General features: G+C 47.6%; 1 protein-coding gene across 1 annotated transcript in view; it reads left to right on the top strand.

Annotated features, from left to right (window-relative positions):
- Nucleotides 1-18,289, top strand: part of Tbcd (tubulin folding cofactor D) — a 162,197-nt gene that overhangs the window by 34,797 nt on the left and 109,111 nt on the right. Inside the window, exons 8-12 of the mRNA XM_075989722.1 lie at nucleotides 7,797-7,842; nucleotides 9,898-10,030; nucleotides 12,746-12,888; nucleotides 15,493-15,553; nucleotides 16,602-16,676. Coding sequence (XP_075845837.1) covers nucleotides 7,797-7,842; nucleotides 9,898-10,030; nucleotides 12,746-12,888; nucleotides 15,493-15,553; nucleotides 16,602-16,676 — 458 coding nt within the window. The remainder of the gene's footprint in view (nucleotides 1-7,796; nucleotides 7,843-9,897; nucleotides 10,031-12,745; nucleotides 12,889-15,492; nucleotides 15,554-16,601; nucleotides 16,677-18,289) is intronic.

Raw genomic sequence — 18,289 nt, 5'->3', positions numbered from 1 at the left:
CACAACGCCCTTCTTGATCAGTCTGATACTCTCAGCCATAAGGCATCGCTGGCTCCTGTTGGCTTTGCGGGCACTGTGTGTACCACTGCCCCTCCGTGTGTCATGTCTTTGTGGTACCGCCTCAGCCTTTCCTTGCCTGTGCTTCTTTCCTTCCTCCTTTTGTTTCCCTCACTTCCACATGGGGCCAGTCAGTACTGACCTTGCCTGCATTGGGAAGTTTGGGCTTTGGTCTCTGACTTCAGGTGCCTCTGCCATACTGGGCATTCCTCCAGGTGCCCATGGCTCTTGCCTTTGAGCCTGGAAAGCTCCGTGGTGGTGGGCCACCCTCAGTCCTGTGCTCTCTGTGGGAGGACTGCTACCACACTCTTCCACATCCCTCAGGTATTGAGGAATGGTTATTTTTACTTAAAAAGCACTAGAAATTGAAATAAGGACAATAACACAGACTCGAGGGGTTGGCGTTATCCGCCCTTAACATTGGTCCATTTTCCTATTGTCTAAGGTCCTTCCTATTGGTGAGTTTTCTTTTCAGATCATGGAGGTTGCAGTGAGTAATTGTGTTTTTGTTGCTGGGAAGAACTGATTCTCCAGAACTGGCTGTGCTGGTACATGCTTGTCTGAGGCAGGACGATCATGAGTTTGAGGTCATCCGGCTCTGTAGGGAGATCCTGTCTCATATAAATGAGCAAACAAACCCAAACTTGATGTTTTAGCTTTCACTTTCTGAAATTCTTCTGTTAATGGGATAATTTCTTTTATTTATGTGTTAGAAGAGGGGGCTTTGTTTCTCTAGTAAGGAAACACTCTTTTCTGGAAATCTTGCCTCTGGGTTATGGTCAGACCTGAAACCGCCCAGCGGGTAGTTTATATCCTGAGAATTTGGGCTGATCCCATAGTTCAGAAGTGGCCCAGAGGCACTGCCATCTAGGGAGCCATCAAACTAGAAATGTCCAAGGCATCCATGGGACCCCTCAAAGAGCTGGGGCTGTGAGGGAAGACATGGTAGGAAACACCGTCTCTGATTTTGATGAGTTATTTATTCCCAACATTGACAGTCAGTTTCAGCAGCCTGCCTATTGGGCAGGTGATGCCTCTGGCTAGGATGGTGCTTCTGGGGCTGGGTCCTGCCCTGTATCTGAGCACCCCCTTTCTAATGTACTGTTCTTCTTGGGGTAGACAGTCCTTCAAGATGTTTCCCATCTTTATTTTTATAAGCCAGTTGATGTGCTAGGCCTCCGTTTTCTAGACTCTACTTTGTGGAAAGAGTTTCTTCCCCCCTAGTGCTGGAAGAAGGACCTTCAGGGGTGACCTGTTGTTCTTATGCCTTTGCGTTTGGCGGAGAGGCAGAGAGGGTAGATCCTCTGGCTTAGACAAGGACCTGACTTGGGTGCTCAGCCTCGGGTTGCCTGTGTGGGTTTTGGCGACTTCCTGTGTGATGTGTTTAAAAGCACCTTCTAGTTCTAGCATCACTGGTTTGCTAAGCTTTTCATGACGGAGAGCTTTCTTAGTGTTAGGACAGAGCTAAGGAGGATCGTTGTCTGTCCCGCGCCTTGTCCCATCTGTGAGATGGTCTGGGTATAGCAGCACCCTTCTGAGAGACCAGTGGTTACTCGTGGTAACCTGCTACCCTAATGCTGCACTTTGAGTTCGGTCTAGTGCCCGTCAGTGTTCCCAAGGTTCCAGATTGGTGAGCTTCTCAGAGACCTTGCATTTTCTGTGACAGCCACACCTGAGCTCCAGTGCAGGGACCTTTCTCCAAGGGCCTGGGGTGGAGTTGTTTTTCTTGGCTTGAATTTGGCAGTGCCTTCAGGGAGCCTCAAACCAGCACCTCTTGCTTGGCAGCAGGGTGAACTTGCTTCTGTGTGGCTCTTCAGCCTGTGATTTACAGGGCTTGGAGAACATGCCCCAGGGAGGGGAAGCTAGCTTGGGTGGGGAGCAGTAGAAAGGTGCGGTGGTGGTTTAGGATGATTACTGGGAAACTCGTTTCATTTGCACCTTGCACCGAGCTAGTTTCTAGAACAACAAAAACAGACGTGGTTGCTCCTCCTGCGTTGAGAGGTGTTTTTTTCCAAACTGTTGGTGGTATAATTGCCTTGGTGCTGCCTATGCTTTTCAGAAAAGCAGGTGGCTCTATGTTAGTTCCGATTTTATGCATCCTCAAAAGAGAGGCGTGTGTATGAATCAGTGCAAGGGCTCAAGTTCCTCTGAAGCCGAGAGTCATTCTCCCCAGGGCAGGGCAAGCACTGATCAACATTGGAAAGGTTGAAGTACTGTGAAAAAAAAATTTTTTTTTTAAATGAAGTATAGCCCATGCTGGCTGTGAACTTGTGGCCCTCGTCTCTTGCTCCAGCCTCCTAAGTGTTGTGGAGATGCCTTTTATATGAAAAAATCAAAATCCCATATTCATTTTTCTACCTCATTTTCCTGGGTGCTCCATGAATAGTTGCCCCTCACCCCCACCCCCGGGACAGCTCTGGCTGTCCTGGAATTCACTCTGTGTAGTTGGTTATTTTTACTCTTTGCCCTTTGCGTGCCCGCCACCCAACTCCAAATAAATACATGGAGACTTATTCTTACTTACGAATGCTTGGCCTTAGTTTGACTTGTTTCTAGCCTGCTTTTCTTAACTTAGATTATCCCATTTACCTTTTGTCTCTGAACTTTACTTTTCTCTATTTTATATACGTTTCTTTCCTTCTTGCTCCGTGGCTGTCTCTCATTCTCAGTAATGAGTCTGTGGTCATCGATACCACTGCAAAAGAAGCTTCCTTGTCCATAGCAGCTGGCAGTGCCACGGATCATGACTTCTGCATGATTTGTGGACATCAACATAGTTTCCAACGACAGCTTGGATCATGGACATCAGCCTGGTCCTCTGTGGGCAGCGTGGATCATGATGCCAACACGGTGTCCAGCAGAAGCACCGATCATGGATGTCACATAGCCTGGGAACAGGACCTTTGAGAGCTCCAGGCTGCTGTGTATCTCTCTACTCTTGGTGCCAGCCACCCTGCCAGGACCCCAAGCACCGTCTTGTTTGCAATCTGTGGGTAGCGCTGCAGCTCCGTTTTTCCTGCCCTCTGTGGCAGCGGCAGGATCAGTGGCAGCTGGACACTGGCCTAGTGATGGGGTGAGGCTGGTCAGTGGTGGCCCTAACCTGCCACTGCCCGAGGACTAACCCTGCTTGGTAATGACATGTTCCTATACATGTGACTGCTGGTGTGTCTCTGGTTCTCCTTCTCCCCGCTACTCACCTCTCTGTTCTGTATTACATTAATCAAATCATTTAATATTATTAAATTTAATATTAAAATATTAAATTATAAATTATGTGTATATGTGTATGTTTGTATGAGAGTTTGTCATGTGAGTACAATGCTTATGGAGGCCCCAAAAGGCTGTTAGACCCCTGGAGTTACAGGTGGTTTTAAGCTACCTGATGTGGGTGTTGGGAACTGAACTTGGGTCCTCTGGAAGAGCAGTACATACTTTTAACTGCTGACCTTTCTCTCCAGCCTCCACAGCTGCCTTTTATAAGGTTGAGAAGGCTCCTCCTCCTTTACAATTTATTGAGTTTTCATCAGGAAACTAATCGTGTATTTTTATTTGTTGTTATGTTAATTTGCTATATAGTACACTAATGGATTACTGGATATTAAACTAGCCTTGCATTCCTTGCCGATGAAGGATAAACTCCATTTGGTCATGGTGTAAAGTCCTTGTAAACTGCTTTTGGAGTCAGTTTGCTAACGTCCATTCAAGGGTTTTTATATCTGTATTCCATGGGTGTTGGTTGTAGTTTTCTGTTGTAATCTTGGCTATGTATTGGGGTAACAGTGACCTCAAACAGCCAGTTGGCAAGCATTTCCTCAGAATTTGTGCAGGGTGGTATTTTTTTCCATGAATGTTAGCTAGAATTCAGTAATGAAGTCACTAATTTTTCTACTAGGATTTTATTTGTGGGAGGATTCTAAACCACAAACTCCATTCTTTACATGATATAGTTCTACTCCAAGTTTTTACTTATTTTTTTTCTTAGAAAAATTCCATATATGTATGAACGTTCTGCCTGCTTATCTGTATGTGCACCACATGCATGCAGTATCCATGGAGGCCAGAAGAGGGTATTGGATCCTCTGGAACTGGAATTTCAGGTGGTTGTAAGCAGTCATGTGGGTGCTGAGAACTGAACTTGGGTCCTTTGCAAGAGCAGCAAGTGCGTTTAACTGCTGAGCTTTCTCTGGAGCGCTAAAAGTTTTTTCTCTCTTCTCTCTCTCTGTCTCTGTCTCTCTCTCTCTGTCTCTCTCTCTCTGTCTCTCTCTCTCTCTCTCTCCCTCTCTCTCTCTCTCTCGGTTTTTCGAGACAGGGTTTCTCTGTAGTTTTTGGAGCCTGTCCTGGAACTAGCTCTTGTAGACCAGGCTGGCTTCCAACTCACAGGGATCTGCCTGCCTCTGCCTCCTGAGTGCTGGGATCAAAGGTATGCACCACCACCGCTAGGCTAAAAGTTTCTATTTTTTGACCTATACTAACTTCTTTTGAGGTGTTTGCCCGAAAGGTCATGACAATCCTTTGCCATCCTTTTGAATTCACTGCCCTTTGACTTTCTCATGCTCCTTATTCTGGACATCGATCTACTTTTGTGTGTGTTTTGGGCCTGTGAGTCCAGGTCTTAATTATGGAAGGCAAGTGCGTCTACCCCTGAGCTACACCCTCTGAACTTTTGTTGCTCACACACACACTGCAGTTCTGATTTCAGTGTGCTCTGGAAGTATAGGTGCTTTGAGGTCCATTATGCTTTAAGCGTCGTTGCCATTGTCTGTTTTATGGCTGTGGCCTCTGCTCCTGGCTGCTTTCTGGACAGGCACAAAGCCTCACATAGACACTGTGGACGTTTTAAAAGTGAAAAGGGTCTAACTTCCATATTATCCCCATGCGATTTATGATCTGGGCCTGGATTGTGTGAGTTCACAGTTTGCAGACCTGGGCTGTTTTTTATGTGCTGTGAGATAGTGGATGGACAGGTGGGCAGCAGGGTGCGGTCAGCCTCTGTCCCAGATGGTGGTCAGGGTGGCCAGTAGGGCCATGCTTTTCCCTTGTTTACTTCTGGTGTCAGACCAGCTCCAGAGTTACAGTGTACACAGTGCTTGCTTGTGTTGTGACCAGTTGTGTGTGGCGGCTGAGTGTGGCAGGTATAGAGAGTGGGAACGTGCAGGGCCCTAGGGTCCACTGGCAGGTTCCTTCTGGGCTGCCCAAACTAAAGCTTTCCTTGGTGACACCTCCCTGAGGCCTCTTCATGTTCAAGGATGATTTTCTAAGCTGTGACATGGTGTTTGAGAAGTGACAGTTAAGGGCCCAAGTCCTACGTTGCCATTCATTTGCTCTGAGTGTGTTGAAGATATGCCATCTGTGGTTGTTGGGTCTCTAGAGAGAAATGAGGATGATCACTCATGGACTGGAGTTGAGCTGGTGGAAAGAGCTGAAGGAAGACAGTGTGGCTTCCGCTAAGGGGTTGTGACTGCCAGCATTTTGAATCCATGGTTGGTTGGTCCCAGTTTCCATGTGAGAGCTGAAGCAGCTGGGTTGCCTTAGCCCACTAGAGACTAGAGCTTACCTCTGCTCTAGTGCCTGGCACAGCTTGTGCCGCAGGACCCTTGTCTGGAAAGATTTTAGAGTTTGTGCCTTGTGATGCCCCAGCTTTCAGGTGAGACTCCCCATTGTCACTACCTGTTCTGCTTGAGCAGCTTGACAGTCTGGGGAGTCAACAAGCACCAGACTTCTGGGCTCTATTAATAGCACTGGGTGGAGCTGGAACTTGACATCAGGACCCGGGTTTTATGTTTTAATGTGTGTTTAATGTGTGTTTGTGTGGATGCTTATATGTGTGTGTCTGTGGATGTTTATACGTGTGTGTGTGTGTGTGTGATGTTTGTGTATGCCTGTGAGGACCAGCAGGAAGGGTCCAATGCAGATGACTAGACACTGATTGGACCTGATTTTGCTTTTGGTGCATGTGTATATGTGTTGCTATATGCCATTACATGTGTTTATGCTGGTTTTAAATGCTTATAACTTGTGTGTCTAGATGTGTAGATGTGTTTATGCTCATGTTTTATTTGCCTGTTTGTTTCTTGAGACAGGGTTCTTGTGTAGCTCTGGATACCTTGGAACTTGCTGTGTAGACCAGGGTGTCTGCGAGCTGATGGTGATCCTCTTGTCTCCGTCTCTCAAGTGATAGGATTATAGGCGTGAACCACATGTCCACTTGTGCCTTTGCTTTGCATGTGTGTAAATGTGTGGAATCAGTGTGGCTCTAGTGAAAGAGAACTGGTGTTCCAGTGAGAAGTACCAGAATTCTGTAGTGATATGAGCGGCGGTGCTGCTTTCCGCCACCCGGCTAGCTTATGCCCCGAAATAATTACACGGAAACTGTATTCTTTTAAATACTGCTTGGCCCATTAGTTCCAGCCTCTTATTGGCTAGCTCTTACATACTGATCTAACCCATTTTTAATAATCTGTGTAGCCCACGAGGTGGCTTACCAGGGAAGATCTTAACCTGCGTCTGTCTGGAGTGGAAGAATCATGGCGACTCCTTCAGCTTCTTTCTCCCAGCATTCTGTTCTGTTTACTCTGCCTATCTAAATTCTACCCTATCAGAGGGCCAAGCAGTTTTCTTTATTAGTTAACGAATAAAAGCAACAGATAGAAAGATGACCCTCCTCCATCAGAATTCTAGTGAGAACCAGTGTTTCAGTGAGGGTCAGTGTTCTTAAAAAAAATTATTCATGTTTGCGTGGTGTGTGTGTGTGTGTGAATTTGGTGCATGCTTGACACAATGTGTGTGTAGAAGTCAGGAACAGATTTCAGGAGATCAGGATCAGTGTTCTAACTGAAGGGCCAGTGTTCTGGTAAGCACCAATAATCTAGCGAGTATGCTAGAGAGAAGGACTTAGTTCTAGTGAAGTCAGATAGTTGTCTGCTGCTGCCCTCCAAATCTAGCACTGTGTACAGGGGTCTGCATTCTGTGTGGCTGCCGTCACAGGGAGGGTGAGTTGGGAGGTGCTAGATCCAGTGGTAAGCTGTGGCAGAGGATAGAAGACTTCTGTGGAAAGCGAGGAGGGCGGAATCCTCCTGGGTTGGCTAAGGTGGTGAGAGAGGAAGAAAGACTTCCGTGGCTTCTCACCTTGGTGTGGATCCTCTGGTCTACAGCTCAGAATTTGTACACAGATGACAATGATGAGACTTTGCACCTCTCTTTAGTTCAGTCTGTACGTACTGCAGGTTAGGATCAGAGCCCCTTGGAGAACTAGACTCCATTGGTGTGCTCTTGCTATGGGCAGACCTGTTGGAGGATTCCTTTTCTATACTTCCCTCCATCAGGAACTGACTTTCTTCACCCGGTGTTAGGTGGGCTTTTCTGTCCTGCCAGCCAGTTCCCAAATAACCACACAGAGACTTCTTATTAATTATCCAATAGCTAAGGCTTGTTATTAGCTAACTACATTAGCCCATATTTCTCAATCTGTGCTCGGCCATGTGGCTCAGTGTAGACTTTGTCCTCTTCTTCCTAGTGTCTTCTTAGTCTGGTTCTCCCACCTAACGAACCTTATCCTGTGCAGCTATAGGCCAGTCAGCTTCTTTAGTAAACCAGTCACAGTGACACATATTCACCTGGTATAAAGGAGTATTCTACAAGTGTATGCTCAGCAAACATTCTGGAAGATGTAATGAGCTTGTTCTGATAACTTGTGTACATTTTAAACTTAGAAATGTATTTAAAGTATGTTATTTTTTCAGGCTCAAATATTTAAGCATGGAAAACGTGAAGATTGTCTACCCTATGGTAAGATTAATTTAAAGAACAATATAAATATACTGCTGTGAGTTTGTGTGCTTCTGTGATACAGTGTATATAACAGTGTGCATGTATATATATATATATATAATAGTATATATATAAAACAGTATTGTAACAGTACATATAACAGTATTATAACAGAATAAACATACTGCTGTGGGTTTGTGTGCTTCCGTGACACAGTATATATAAATGTGTGTGTATATATTTAACAGTGTGTGTGTATATATATATATCAGTATTGTAACAGAATAAACATACTGCTGTGAGTTTGTGTCCTGTGACACTTTTGCTCAAGCATGAACCTGTAGCTTTGTATATTTGGACACTTTCAGTTCTTTGACTTTTTGGTTTTTGTTTCTTAATATAACTATGATAATAGGAAATTGCTAGAGGCTCTGTAGTGAAGAGCTGAGTTTTGCAATGCTCCAAGTGCCCTGACTTAATCGTGGAGGGCCCTGGTCATTGTAGACTTGGTCCTACTATGGGACCTGGGACTGTATAGCTGCTTTGTTTTCCTGTGTCACCGTCCCCCATTGCTTCACCCCCCTCCATATCATCTTAGCGCCTCTTCCTGTGAGTCATCCCTTATACTCATTGCTCTGTCCCTCTCACCCTCACCGTTTCATTTCTCCTTCGTGTCCCTCCCCAACTCTCCCTCCCCATCGCCCCCTCCTCACTACACCCTCCCCCTCACCCCTCCCTGTTATTCCGTCTCTATCAGTCATCACCTCATCCCCTCCCCACATCCCCTCATCCCCTTTCCCCATCCCCTCATCCCCTCATCCCCTCTCCCCATTCCCCTCCCCCTCCCCCTTCCCTCATCCCTATCCCCTCCCCCATCCCCTCATCCCCTCTCCCCAACCCCTCATTCCCTCATCCCCTCTCCCCATCCCCTCATCCCCTCATTCCCTTTCCCCATTCCCCTCCCCCTCCCCTCATCCCTATCCTCTCCCCATCCCCTTATCCCCTCTCCCCATCCCCCTCATCCCCTTATTCCCTCAGCCCCTCATCCCCTCTCCCCATCCCCCTCATCCCCTTATTCCCTCAGCCCCTTATCCCCTCTCCCTATCCCCCTCATCCCCTTATTCCCTCAGCCCCTCATCCCCTCTCCCCATCCCCTCATCCGCCCCTTTCCATCCTCCCATCTCCCACTCCATTGGCTCCATCTTCCCTCCTCACTCATTCCTTTGGTTCACCACCGCCCTCTTTCCTGGCCTCTCACTTCTGATCCCCATCACTCCATCCCCTTTCTCATTGCTTCAGCTCTTCCCTCTTTCCTGCCACCCATTTCTCCTTCATTGTATCCTCTCACTCTTTCCCTGGTCTTGTCCCAATCCCTCCCATCACTCCACTACGTCATTCCTTCTCCTTCCTCCTCCCCTGTCCTTTCATTCCCCTCCCCGTGCTCCCTCCTCTTCATCACATCATCTTTTGTTACCCATCGATTCTCTCATCCTCCCTGCCTGTGGCCTCGCACCCTTTCCCCGTCCCCTCACCCCTTCCTCACTTCTCTTGTCACCCAGCCCATCTCAAAGACCTAGCCCTGTGCTTCTATCCTAGGCTTTAGTTTTGTCTGTAGAATGCCATTATCATATTCTGCCCCACCTTAGTTCCCTGGATGGCCTATGCATCCCAGGGTCTCGTGTAAGAGATCGTCCTATTATGCTCCCTTGGGGCTCAGTGTCCTGCCTCAGCATTGCCTCCATTCTAGCGTAGTGCTGAATGAGCACTCCTTGAATAAAGCAAACCCTAGAAGCACTGGTAAATTTGAATGACCTTTTTTGCCCACACTTGTGCCTGAGTGTCCCTCAGGCCCTGCATGATTGCTTGCAGCAAGATGGCTTCTCCTACGCTCTGGGCCTTTTCTACTTTTTGTTCCATGGTTAGGACAATGAAGAGGCTTCACTCTAGCAATTCTGGTCAGATAACTTGGGAAGAAAGAGGTCTTGCTCAGGGCTTCAGTGTGAATGGGGATTGACCCATTTCAGGGGTGCATGCCGCCTCCTGCCGCATTGAGTTGCATGTTCTCATCTGTAGCCAACACTGTGCTCCAGTGCCTTGATGGATGCAGACTCCCCGAGAGCAACCAGACCTTGCTGCGGAAGCTTGGCGTGAAGCTCGTCCAGAGGCTGGGGCTGACTTTCCTGAAGCCGAGGGTGGCCACTTGGAGGTAAGTTAGGCCTGTGACCTTGTTTTTATCTCAAGAGGAGAGGGCTGTGTGGGCTGAACAGCAAACGTCTTCTGCTTTGGTTTCCCCTTTGGTGTCTGAGTGTTTCTGGTTTTGAAGGAATAGTTTGTCTTTTGGCTATTTTCTGACTCAGTATCTTCAGCAGAATAGCTGAAGCTAGAATGGTAATGGGAGAAGCTTGCTCTGCCTTTCCCTAAGGTACTGCTCAGGTGTACCTCCACGGTGTTGGTTTGGGCTCTTGGGATCTTGGGGGAAAGCTTTCTGGTCAGTCACCTCTCAGAGAAAACTTGGCTCACTTTGGAAGGTTTGTTCAGAAATGAAAGTGTCTTTTCTTGCTGGTAGATGTAACGTCTTCTAATGTCTCACAGCATATTGGTTTTTTTTTTTTTTGTGTGTGTGTGTGTGGTGTTTATTTTGGAGACAGACTTATTCTGTAGCCCAGGCTAGCCTTGAGTCACACTCTTCTTTAATCTTCTAAGTACTGGGATCCTAGGCATGTGCCATCCTGTCTAGAAGGTGCTGGCGTTGTTGCTATTAACATTATTGAATGCGAGCGTTCTACCACCGAGCTGCACAAAGTTACCAATGTGTGTGATTTGAGAAAAGTTATATAAGTTTCGTTAAAACTTCTTCTAAAAGTGTAGTGAATTTCAGAGAATATGTTAGGCTTTAGAGATGTCTAACTGAAGTACCCTCACGTGCACTTCACTCTCAGGCTGTTAGTAGGCCACATTCTAGTGATCTGTTCTCAAACCCCATGGAAAATCTCCAAAGAAACAAAACCAGTAGGATTTGAGCACAGTATGGAAGCTGGTGAAACCTAAGGTCTGAGTCTGAAGACTCAGGAGGAGCCTGTGACCTAGCCAGAGGCTGGCAGGTGGGCGAGGCAGCCTTCTGTTATGCCCAGGCTGTCAGCTGATTGGACAAGACTCACCTGTGCTAGAGCTGGTCCGTGTGTCCAGAAGTGTCCTCAGAGACATACCAGATGTGTTCAGTTAATGCTCACAGCTACTAAGAAGCTTAATTTAAGAAAATAATTCAATATTACCATTATTTGTCTCTATTTTTGCACACCTAATAATGTAGTTATTAATAGAATTAGGTTTTGCTGGGCTGGGTGGCACACTCATAATCCTAGCACTCTGTGAGGTAGGAGGAAAGCTTACGGCTGGCCTGTTGTACATGCTGAATTCCAGGCCTGCCAGAGCTACGTAGTAAGACTCTGTTGCTTAAAAAAAAAAAAACCAAACCAGACCAAAATATGATCTGGTGTTTGTTTTGTTTTGTTTGAGATGGAGCCTGTATATGTAGCCCCAACCCTGTCTGTCCTAGAACTTGCTTTGTAGACCGGTCTGTCCTCAAACTCACAGAGATCCTTCTGTCTCTTCCTTCCGAGTGCTGGGATCAAAGGAGTGAGCCACCGTGCCTGACTAATGATTGGATTTTAAGGTCACCCTCTTGCTATTTGTTTTCTCTTGCTTTTTTCTCTTTTATTTCTCCCTCCCCACTTGTGCAGGGAAAGGTAATGGAGACTGACTGACCTTGAATTTGCTATTTTGATGACCTTGATTTCCTGTTTTTTTTTTTTCTGTCTCTGTCTTGTTAGATCTCCTAGCACTACTCTCTTAAAGGCTTTTTTCCCAGTGCAGGTGGTGAAGTTTGGTCTTCAGAGGCTGTGGTGTGCTGGGTGGATCCACTTCCTGTCTCGTGTTGGCTTTAGTTTTGTTAGTTTATTTCAGTTCTTCTCTTCTGTACACAGGTTTTCCTTAAGTGAGAGCTGGAACTTCTGGTCTTCTCTGGACCCGATAGCCAGTGTCCTTAAGATCCCCTGAGTGCTGAGAACTCTGTGCAGCTTTCCCCTGATCTTCTCTCTGGGTCCTGTCCTGTCCTTGCTCACTGTGGGAATGACCGAGGACCTGAGGGAGATTGTGTGTGAGTTTTGTGTTTATTCTTGCAGCTCGTGCCTGTCTAGTGACCTGCGCAGCACCGTGCTGTGTGTTTGCTGCAGTCTTGGCAGTGCCTGTGAGGCGGAGGTAAAGGTGGATGCACAGCTGTGATTCTGTGTTGGGGAGGAGAGCACCCTGTCTCTGCCCAAGTGGGTCTCAGAGACTCAGACAGTTCTCTTTGGAGGTGGGCTTTGATTACTCTGGCATGCCGACTCTTAGCAGGGAGTTGCTTGGTCAGGGCCAGACAGATGATGGTTGAGTGGTGTCCATGAACCACATTATTGTTGGTTCCCTTTTGCTTGTTCCCCAGGCAACTGGGAGATCTGTTCCGAGCTGCACTTGGCGCATAGGCAAGGAGTGGGCCCTGTGGCCTGGGCTGAGGGCTGAGGCCAGAATGCCAAGCAGCTGGAGAAGGCAGCCATTTGCTTGTGAGCAAGGGTGAGGCCCTGATGTCTTTCATGTGTAGCCTGTGGCGAGGCCTTGCCATTGCCTTCTGCCTTCAGACTTTGTTGTGGATGGCTCTTGAGAATTAGGGCATGCGTCTGCTCTAGGTTGACTTTCTTTGAGGCTTGTCCTTATAATATTACTACATCAGTAGTCTTCTTTCTCCCCCAGTCTGTATGGTGTGTGAGAGTTTCTCAGGCCTCATGTATGGTTTTGAGGGATGCTAAGTTGATGACTTCACTTACCAGACAACTTGCTTTTAAGGTCAGGCTGTGCCTACCAGCCTGAGACGATTTTGTTCTCACAGGTATCAGCGTGGCTCTCGGTCTTTGGCTGCCAACCTGCAGCTCAGTGCCCCGGGTAAGAGTGAGCAGAAGCCACTGTCCGATAGCTTAACTTCTGATGGCGATGAAGACTATGATGTCCCAGAGGGGGTGGAGAGCGTGATAGGTAAGTGGAGCCACAGCGTGTGTCCCGCACGCCTCATCTACAGCATGTCTGTGCTTTTCTTCTCTGTTTACCCTCCCTTCCCTTCCTCACCTAGCGTATGACCCCTGACTGACCTCCCCATGGACACTCGCTCTTGCAGCGCCAGCTTCCCTCTGTCTCTTCACCCCTCCACACTGCCTTCGTACACCCTGACCCCTAAGTTGTTCTCCCTGGTTGTCTTCAGGGAATCAGGGTTCCCAGGATAACAGACTTGGAATGTGGGACTCATGTCTCCAACCTTTATCCTCTTGTCTTGTTCCAGCATGGGACTCATGTCTCCGACCTTTATCCTCTTGTCTTGTTCCAGCATGGGACTCATGTCTCCAACCTTTATCCTCTTGTCTTGTTCCAGCATGGGACTCATGTCTCCAACCTTTATCCTCTTGTCTTGTTCCAGCATGGGACTCATGTCTCCAACCTTTATCCTCTCGTCTTGTCCAAGCATGGGACTCATGTCTCCAACCTTTATTCTCTTGTCTTGTCAAAGCATGGGACTCATGTCTCCAACCTTTATTCTCTTGTCTTGTTCCAGCATGGGACTCATGTCTCCAACCTTTATCCTCTCGTCTTGTCCAAGCATGGGACTCATGTCTCCAACCTTTATTCTCTTGTCTTGTCAAAGCATGGGACTCATGTCTCCAACCTTTATCCTCTTGTCTTGTTCCAGCATGGGACTCATGTCTCCAACCTTTATCCTCTTGTCTTGTTCCAGCATGGGACTCATGTCTCCAACCTTTATTCTCTTGTCTTGTCCAAGCATGGGACTCATGTCTCCAACCTTTATTCTCTTGTCTTGTCCAAGCATGGGACTCATGTCTCCAACCTTTATTCTCTTGTCTTGTCCAAGCATGGGACTCATGTCTCCAACCTTTATTCTCTTGTCTTGTCCAAGCATGGGACTCATGTCTCCAACCTTTATCCTCTTGTCTTGTTCCAGCATGGGACTCATGTCTCCAACCTTTATCCTCTTGTCTTGTCTGAGCACGCTTTTCATCATCTCAGACTATTGTAGGCCTCCACACTTATCAGGAATCTTGACCCAGGGTTCCCAGTCCCCCCTTTACTCTGCCCAGCTTATGTTTACCGCTATCTCCTCACTCTCCCTTCCTTACTACGGATGCTGGATGGAGTGGATCCTCAGCCTCCACTTCCTGGGGGATCCTGGCAGGAGGTACAGAACCACGTGATCACCTTCCTTGCTGTGTTCTGTCCATTCATTCTTCAGGACAGTTTTCCCCAGACTTGTCTATCCCTGCTGTCTGTATTGTCTCCTTGACCTCCGTAGTGGTGTTTCAGTGGCCAGCACTCACATGTATTTGGTCTTTTCTTGGACGACCCCTCCCTCCTTAGGATTCTCTTCCCTGCTTGCTGCGGCACAACACCTGTTTTGAGTCCCTCTAAACCACCTTGAACTCCGTAGACACAGGATGAATTCTCTTGCTCCTTCTCTGTTATTGCCTGCTTATCTGCCTTAGGCATGTTACTTCACGCTCTGCTCCCCCAAAGACCACCCAGCCTGCTGATTTGTTTCTTCCCACCCCCGACTGTTAGCTATCTTCTGGGGTTTGCCCTCTGACCAGTGTTTGGACCATACTGGGCTTGTAGGGCTGTGTGACCTGGGATAGCCTTCTGACTGCCTCTGGGCTAGTTCCCAAAGACCTCATCTTCCCTTGTGGGAGCCTTCCCAGATGTCTCTGGTTTCTTTTGACCTCTCTGGCTCACTGAGGCCTTTACCTGAGGAGGCAGCTTGCTCCCTGCTGATTGTTGTTAGGAAGTGACAGAAATGCCCTCTTCTGTGGTTGTTTAAAAGCAGGGAAGAAGTGTTTTCATTGTAACTAAAATGAAGGCTCAGGATTGGAGATAGTGCAGCTCTCAGAACACTTGCTGGTTTGGTTCCTAGTGCCTACAAGATGTCTCACAATCATCTGTTACTTTAGCTACAGGGGATCTGACCCTCTCTTGACTTCTGTAGGTACCAGGCATGAACATTGTGCATATACATACATACAGACAATACGCTCATGTTTTTTAACATTTAAAATAAAACTAAGACATCTTGGGCGTGCAAGCTGGCTCAGTGGGTAAAGGGAAAATCAGGTTTGATTCCTGGAACTTGAGTGGTGGAGGGAGAGAACCAGCTCCTAGAAGTTGTTCTCTGGTCTCTCCATTAAGGCAGTAGCATGCCCACATCAGGCCCATCCCTCATCTAATGTGAAAAACAAACAGAAAACAATTCAGACTCTTACTTTTTAGAGAAATGGTCTCACGGTGTAGCCCTAACTGGCCTGGAACTATGTATAGACCAGGCTGGCTTTGAAGTCAAGAGATCTGCCTGCCTTGGCCTCCTGAGTGCTAGGATTTCCAAACTGATTTCCTCCTTCCTCAGCTTGCCGAGTGCTGAGATTACAGGCATGTGTAACCCACGGCTGGCTAACGTTAAGATTCTCAGCACAATTCGCACAGTGTATGCTTTGGAGTAGAGTGCAGGATTGGTGGAGTAGTTTGCATACAAGAAGAGGACTAAGGTTTTGTGTGGGCTGATGGTGTGTGTCCTGCTTCTTGCAGAGCAGCTGCTCACTGGGCTGAAGGACAAGGACACTGTGGTGCGGTGGTCTGCAGCCAAAGGGTACGTATAGAAGCCGGGATGAGGGCCGGCGCTGAGTGCTGGGTGAGGGGCTGGTGTGTCCAAGCCGGTGTTCCTTAAAACCTTGCATGGGCTTTGAGAGTTGTAAATAGTTTGTAGGTTTTCAAATGGTAGAACTATTGTTTTATATGCTGTACATTGAAAGGTAATTACTGGCTGGGAATGGTAATTCCAGCATTTGGGAGGCAGAGGCAGGCAGATTGCTGTGAGTTCAAAGCCAGCCAGATCTATGTAGGAAGTTCCAGGGCTGCCAGAGCTACATCGTGAGATCCTGTCTCAAAAACCCAAACATTTAAAGAAAAATTCTGAGGTTAAATTTAAGCTCCCTGAAGTGGTGTGAGGCCAATATTAGTAATAGTTGGTTCCTATAAGTTACATGTTAGGTTGTTGAAGAGATTCTGTGTGGTAGAAATAGAGTGAGGCAGGGCTGTGTCCCGCTCACAGGTTCCCGTGACATCACAGATAGGAAGCTCTCCCCTGAAGGGGGCTGCCCTGGGAATCTATGTCCATAGCAGATGTTCTTGGCCTGAAGTCTGTCTGGCTGGGAGGGATAGACAAACGCACAGTAAGCATGCTAGGAGGAGCCTTCCCCTGGACCTGACTTCAGGATAGACAAACGCACATTTAACACGCTAGGAGGAGCCTTCCTCTGGGCCTGACTTCAGGATAGACAAACGCACATTTAGCACGCTAGGAGGAGCCTTCCCCTGGGCCTGACTTCAGGTCTTTGCTTTCCTCTGTGCAGGGCCTGGACTAGCCTTTGGTGGAAATGGGACAGTGTATAGGGGAGAGGGCCTAGGTTGGCTTTTGCAGCCTTCTAGTGTCTGGGGCTGTTATCAGTGATGAGTTCAGTGTCTGTATTACTCTGGGGAGAGGTGACCACACTCCCTGTTCATATGCCCAAGAGTCACGTGCCCTGTCCTTGGCATTGTTGCTGAGCAGTATTTGAGGCTTGCCGTCCTCTGGAGAATGGGAGACTTATTCAAAATGGTCGTGTATATAGCAGATAAACTCTTGCTTTTCTTTTCAGGATTGGTAGAATGGCTGGAAGGCTTCCCAGAGAGCTGGCAGACGATGTGGTGGGGTCTGTGTTGGACTGCTTCAGGTAGGTCATTCCTTGTGGCTGTCTGCTCTTGTGGACTAGAGTATTTTCTTTCAATTGAGCTGTTTGTTAGAACCCAAAGCCTATTTTTTTCCCTCTTCAAGTTAAACTTGAAAACTTAAGTTATCCGATACGTTGTTCTTTTCAGCACCATTATGTATCTAAAACCTTTAGAAAGAAATGACGCTAGTGTTGAACCCATGGGAATGTAGGTCTTCACCTTCAAGTGTGGGTTTTGCATTTGTACTGAGGATGGGCAGGGCTTCATAGAATGAGGGAACGTTCTGAATCTATAGGCCTCATGTCGCTACTAGCCAGAGTGGACACTAAGACCCTTGAGTGTCTGAGGCCTGGAGTTGCATTGTAATGGATTGGCCTCTCAGGACATTCCGGGTGTGTGGGCGCATGGCCCGTGTGTAACATGGCTTATTAGGTGGGTGTGATCCTTGGGTCACAGACTGGCACTGTGTACTCATAGACAGAGGCATCGGTTTTGCTTCCTTCCTAATGATTACTATTCCTGGTGTGATGGTTTCTTCCTGGGCTTTGGAAGTAGAGAGTTGAGCAGGGGCATACACCTGTCCAGACACTCCTTTTTCACGGCCCCTTGTTGGCAGCACTGTTCTGGGCCTGCTCTTCTGGCAGGAAGTATGTTATCAGTGCTTCGGGTGCTCCAGTCCTTTCTCCTTGTGTCTTTAGAGATGACCCACCAACAGCCCAAATTGGCTTCCTTCTGGAATGGGCCCTTCTTCATTTTGCCTGAGGCTGCTTAGAGGCAGTTTACTAGAGATCGCGTGTCAGAAACGGTTTTAGACTGACAGTATATGTAGTGGAAGCTGCAGGAGGTCACGTGTCAGAGACGGTTTTAGACTGACGGTATATGTAGTGGAAGCTGCAGGATGCGTGTCAGAGACGATTTTAGACTGACAGTATATGTAGTGGAAGCTGCAGGAGGTCACGTGTCAGAGACGGTTTTAGACTGACAGTATATGTAGTGGAAGCTGCAGGAGGTCACGTGTCAGACGGTTTTAGACTGATGGTATATGTAGTGGGAACTGCAGGAGGTCGCGTGTCAGAGACGGTTTTAGACTGATGGTATATGTAGTGGGAACTGCAGGAGGTCACGTGTCAGAGACGGTTTTAGACTGACAGTATATGTAGTGGAAGCTGCAGGAGGTCGCGTGTCAGAGATGGTTTTAGACTGATGGTATATGTAGTGGGAACTGCAGGAGGTCGCGTGTCAGAGACGGTTTTAGACTGACAGTATATGTAGTGGGAACTGCAGGAGGTCGCGTGTCAGAGACGGTTTTAGACTGACAGTATATGTAGTGGGAACTGCAGGAGGTCGCGTGTCAGATGGTTTTAGACTGACAGTATATGTAGTGGGAACTGCAGGAGGTCGCGTGTCAGAGACGGTTTTAGACTGACAGTATATGTAGTGGGAACTGCAGGAGGTCACGTGTCAGACGGTTTTAGACTGATGGTATATGTAGTGGGAACTGCAGGAGGTCGCGTGTCAGAGATGGTTTTAGACTGATGGTATATGTAGTGGGAACTGCAGGAGGTCGCGTGTCAGAGACGGTTTTAGACTGACAGTACATGTAGTGGGAACTGCA

The sequence above is a fragment of the Microtus pennsylvanicus genome, chromosome 11 (assembly GCF_037038515.1).
Source record: "Microtus pennsylvanicus isolate mMicPen1 chromosome 11, mMicPen1.hap1, whole genome shotgun sequence".
Lineage (NCBI taxonomy): Eukaryota > Metazoa > Chordata > Mammalia > Rodentia > Cricetidae > Microtus > Microtus pennsylvanicus.
Note: the sequence above shows the minus strand (reverse complement) of the source record. Positions and strands in the feature narration are given on the sequence as shown.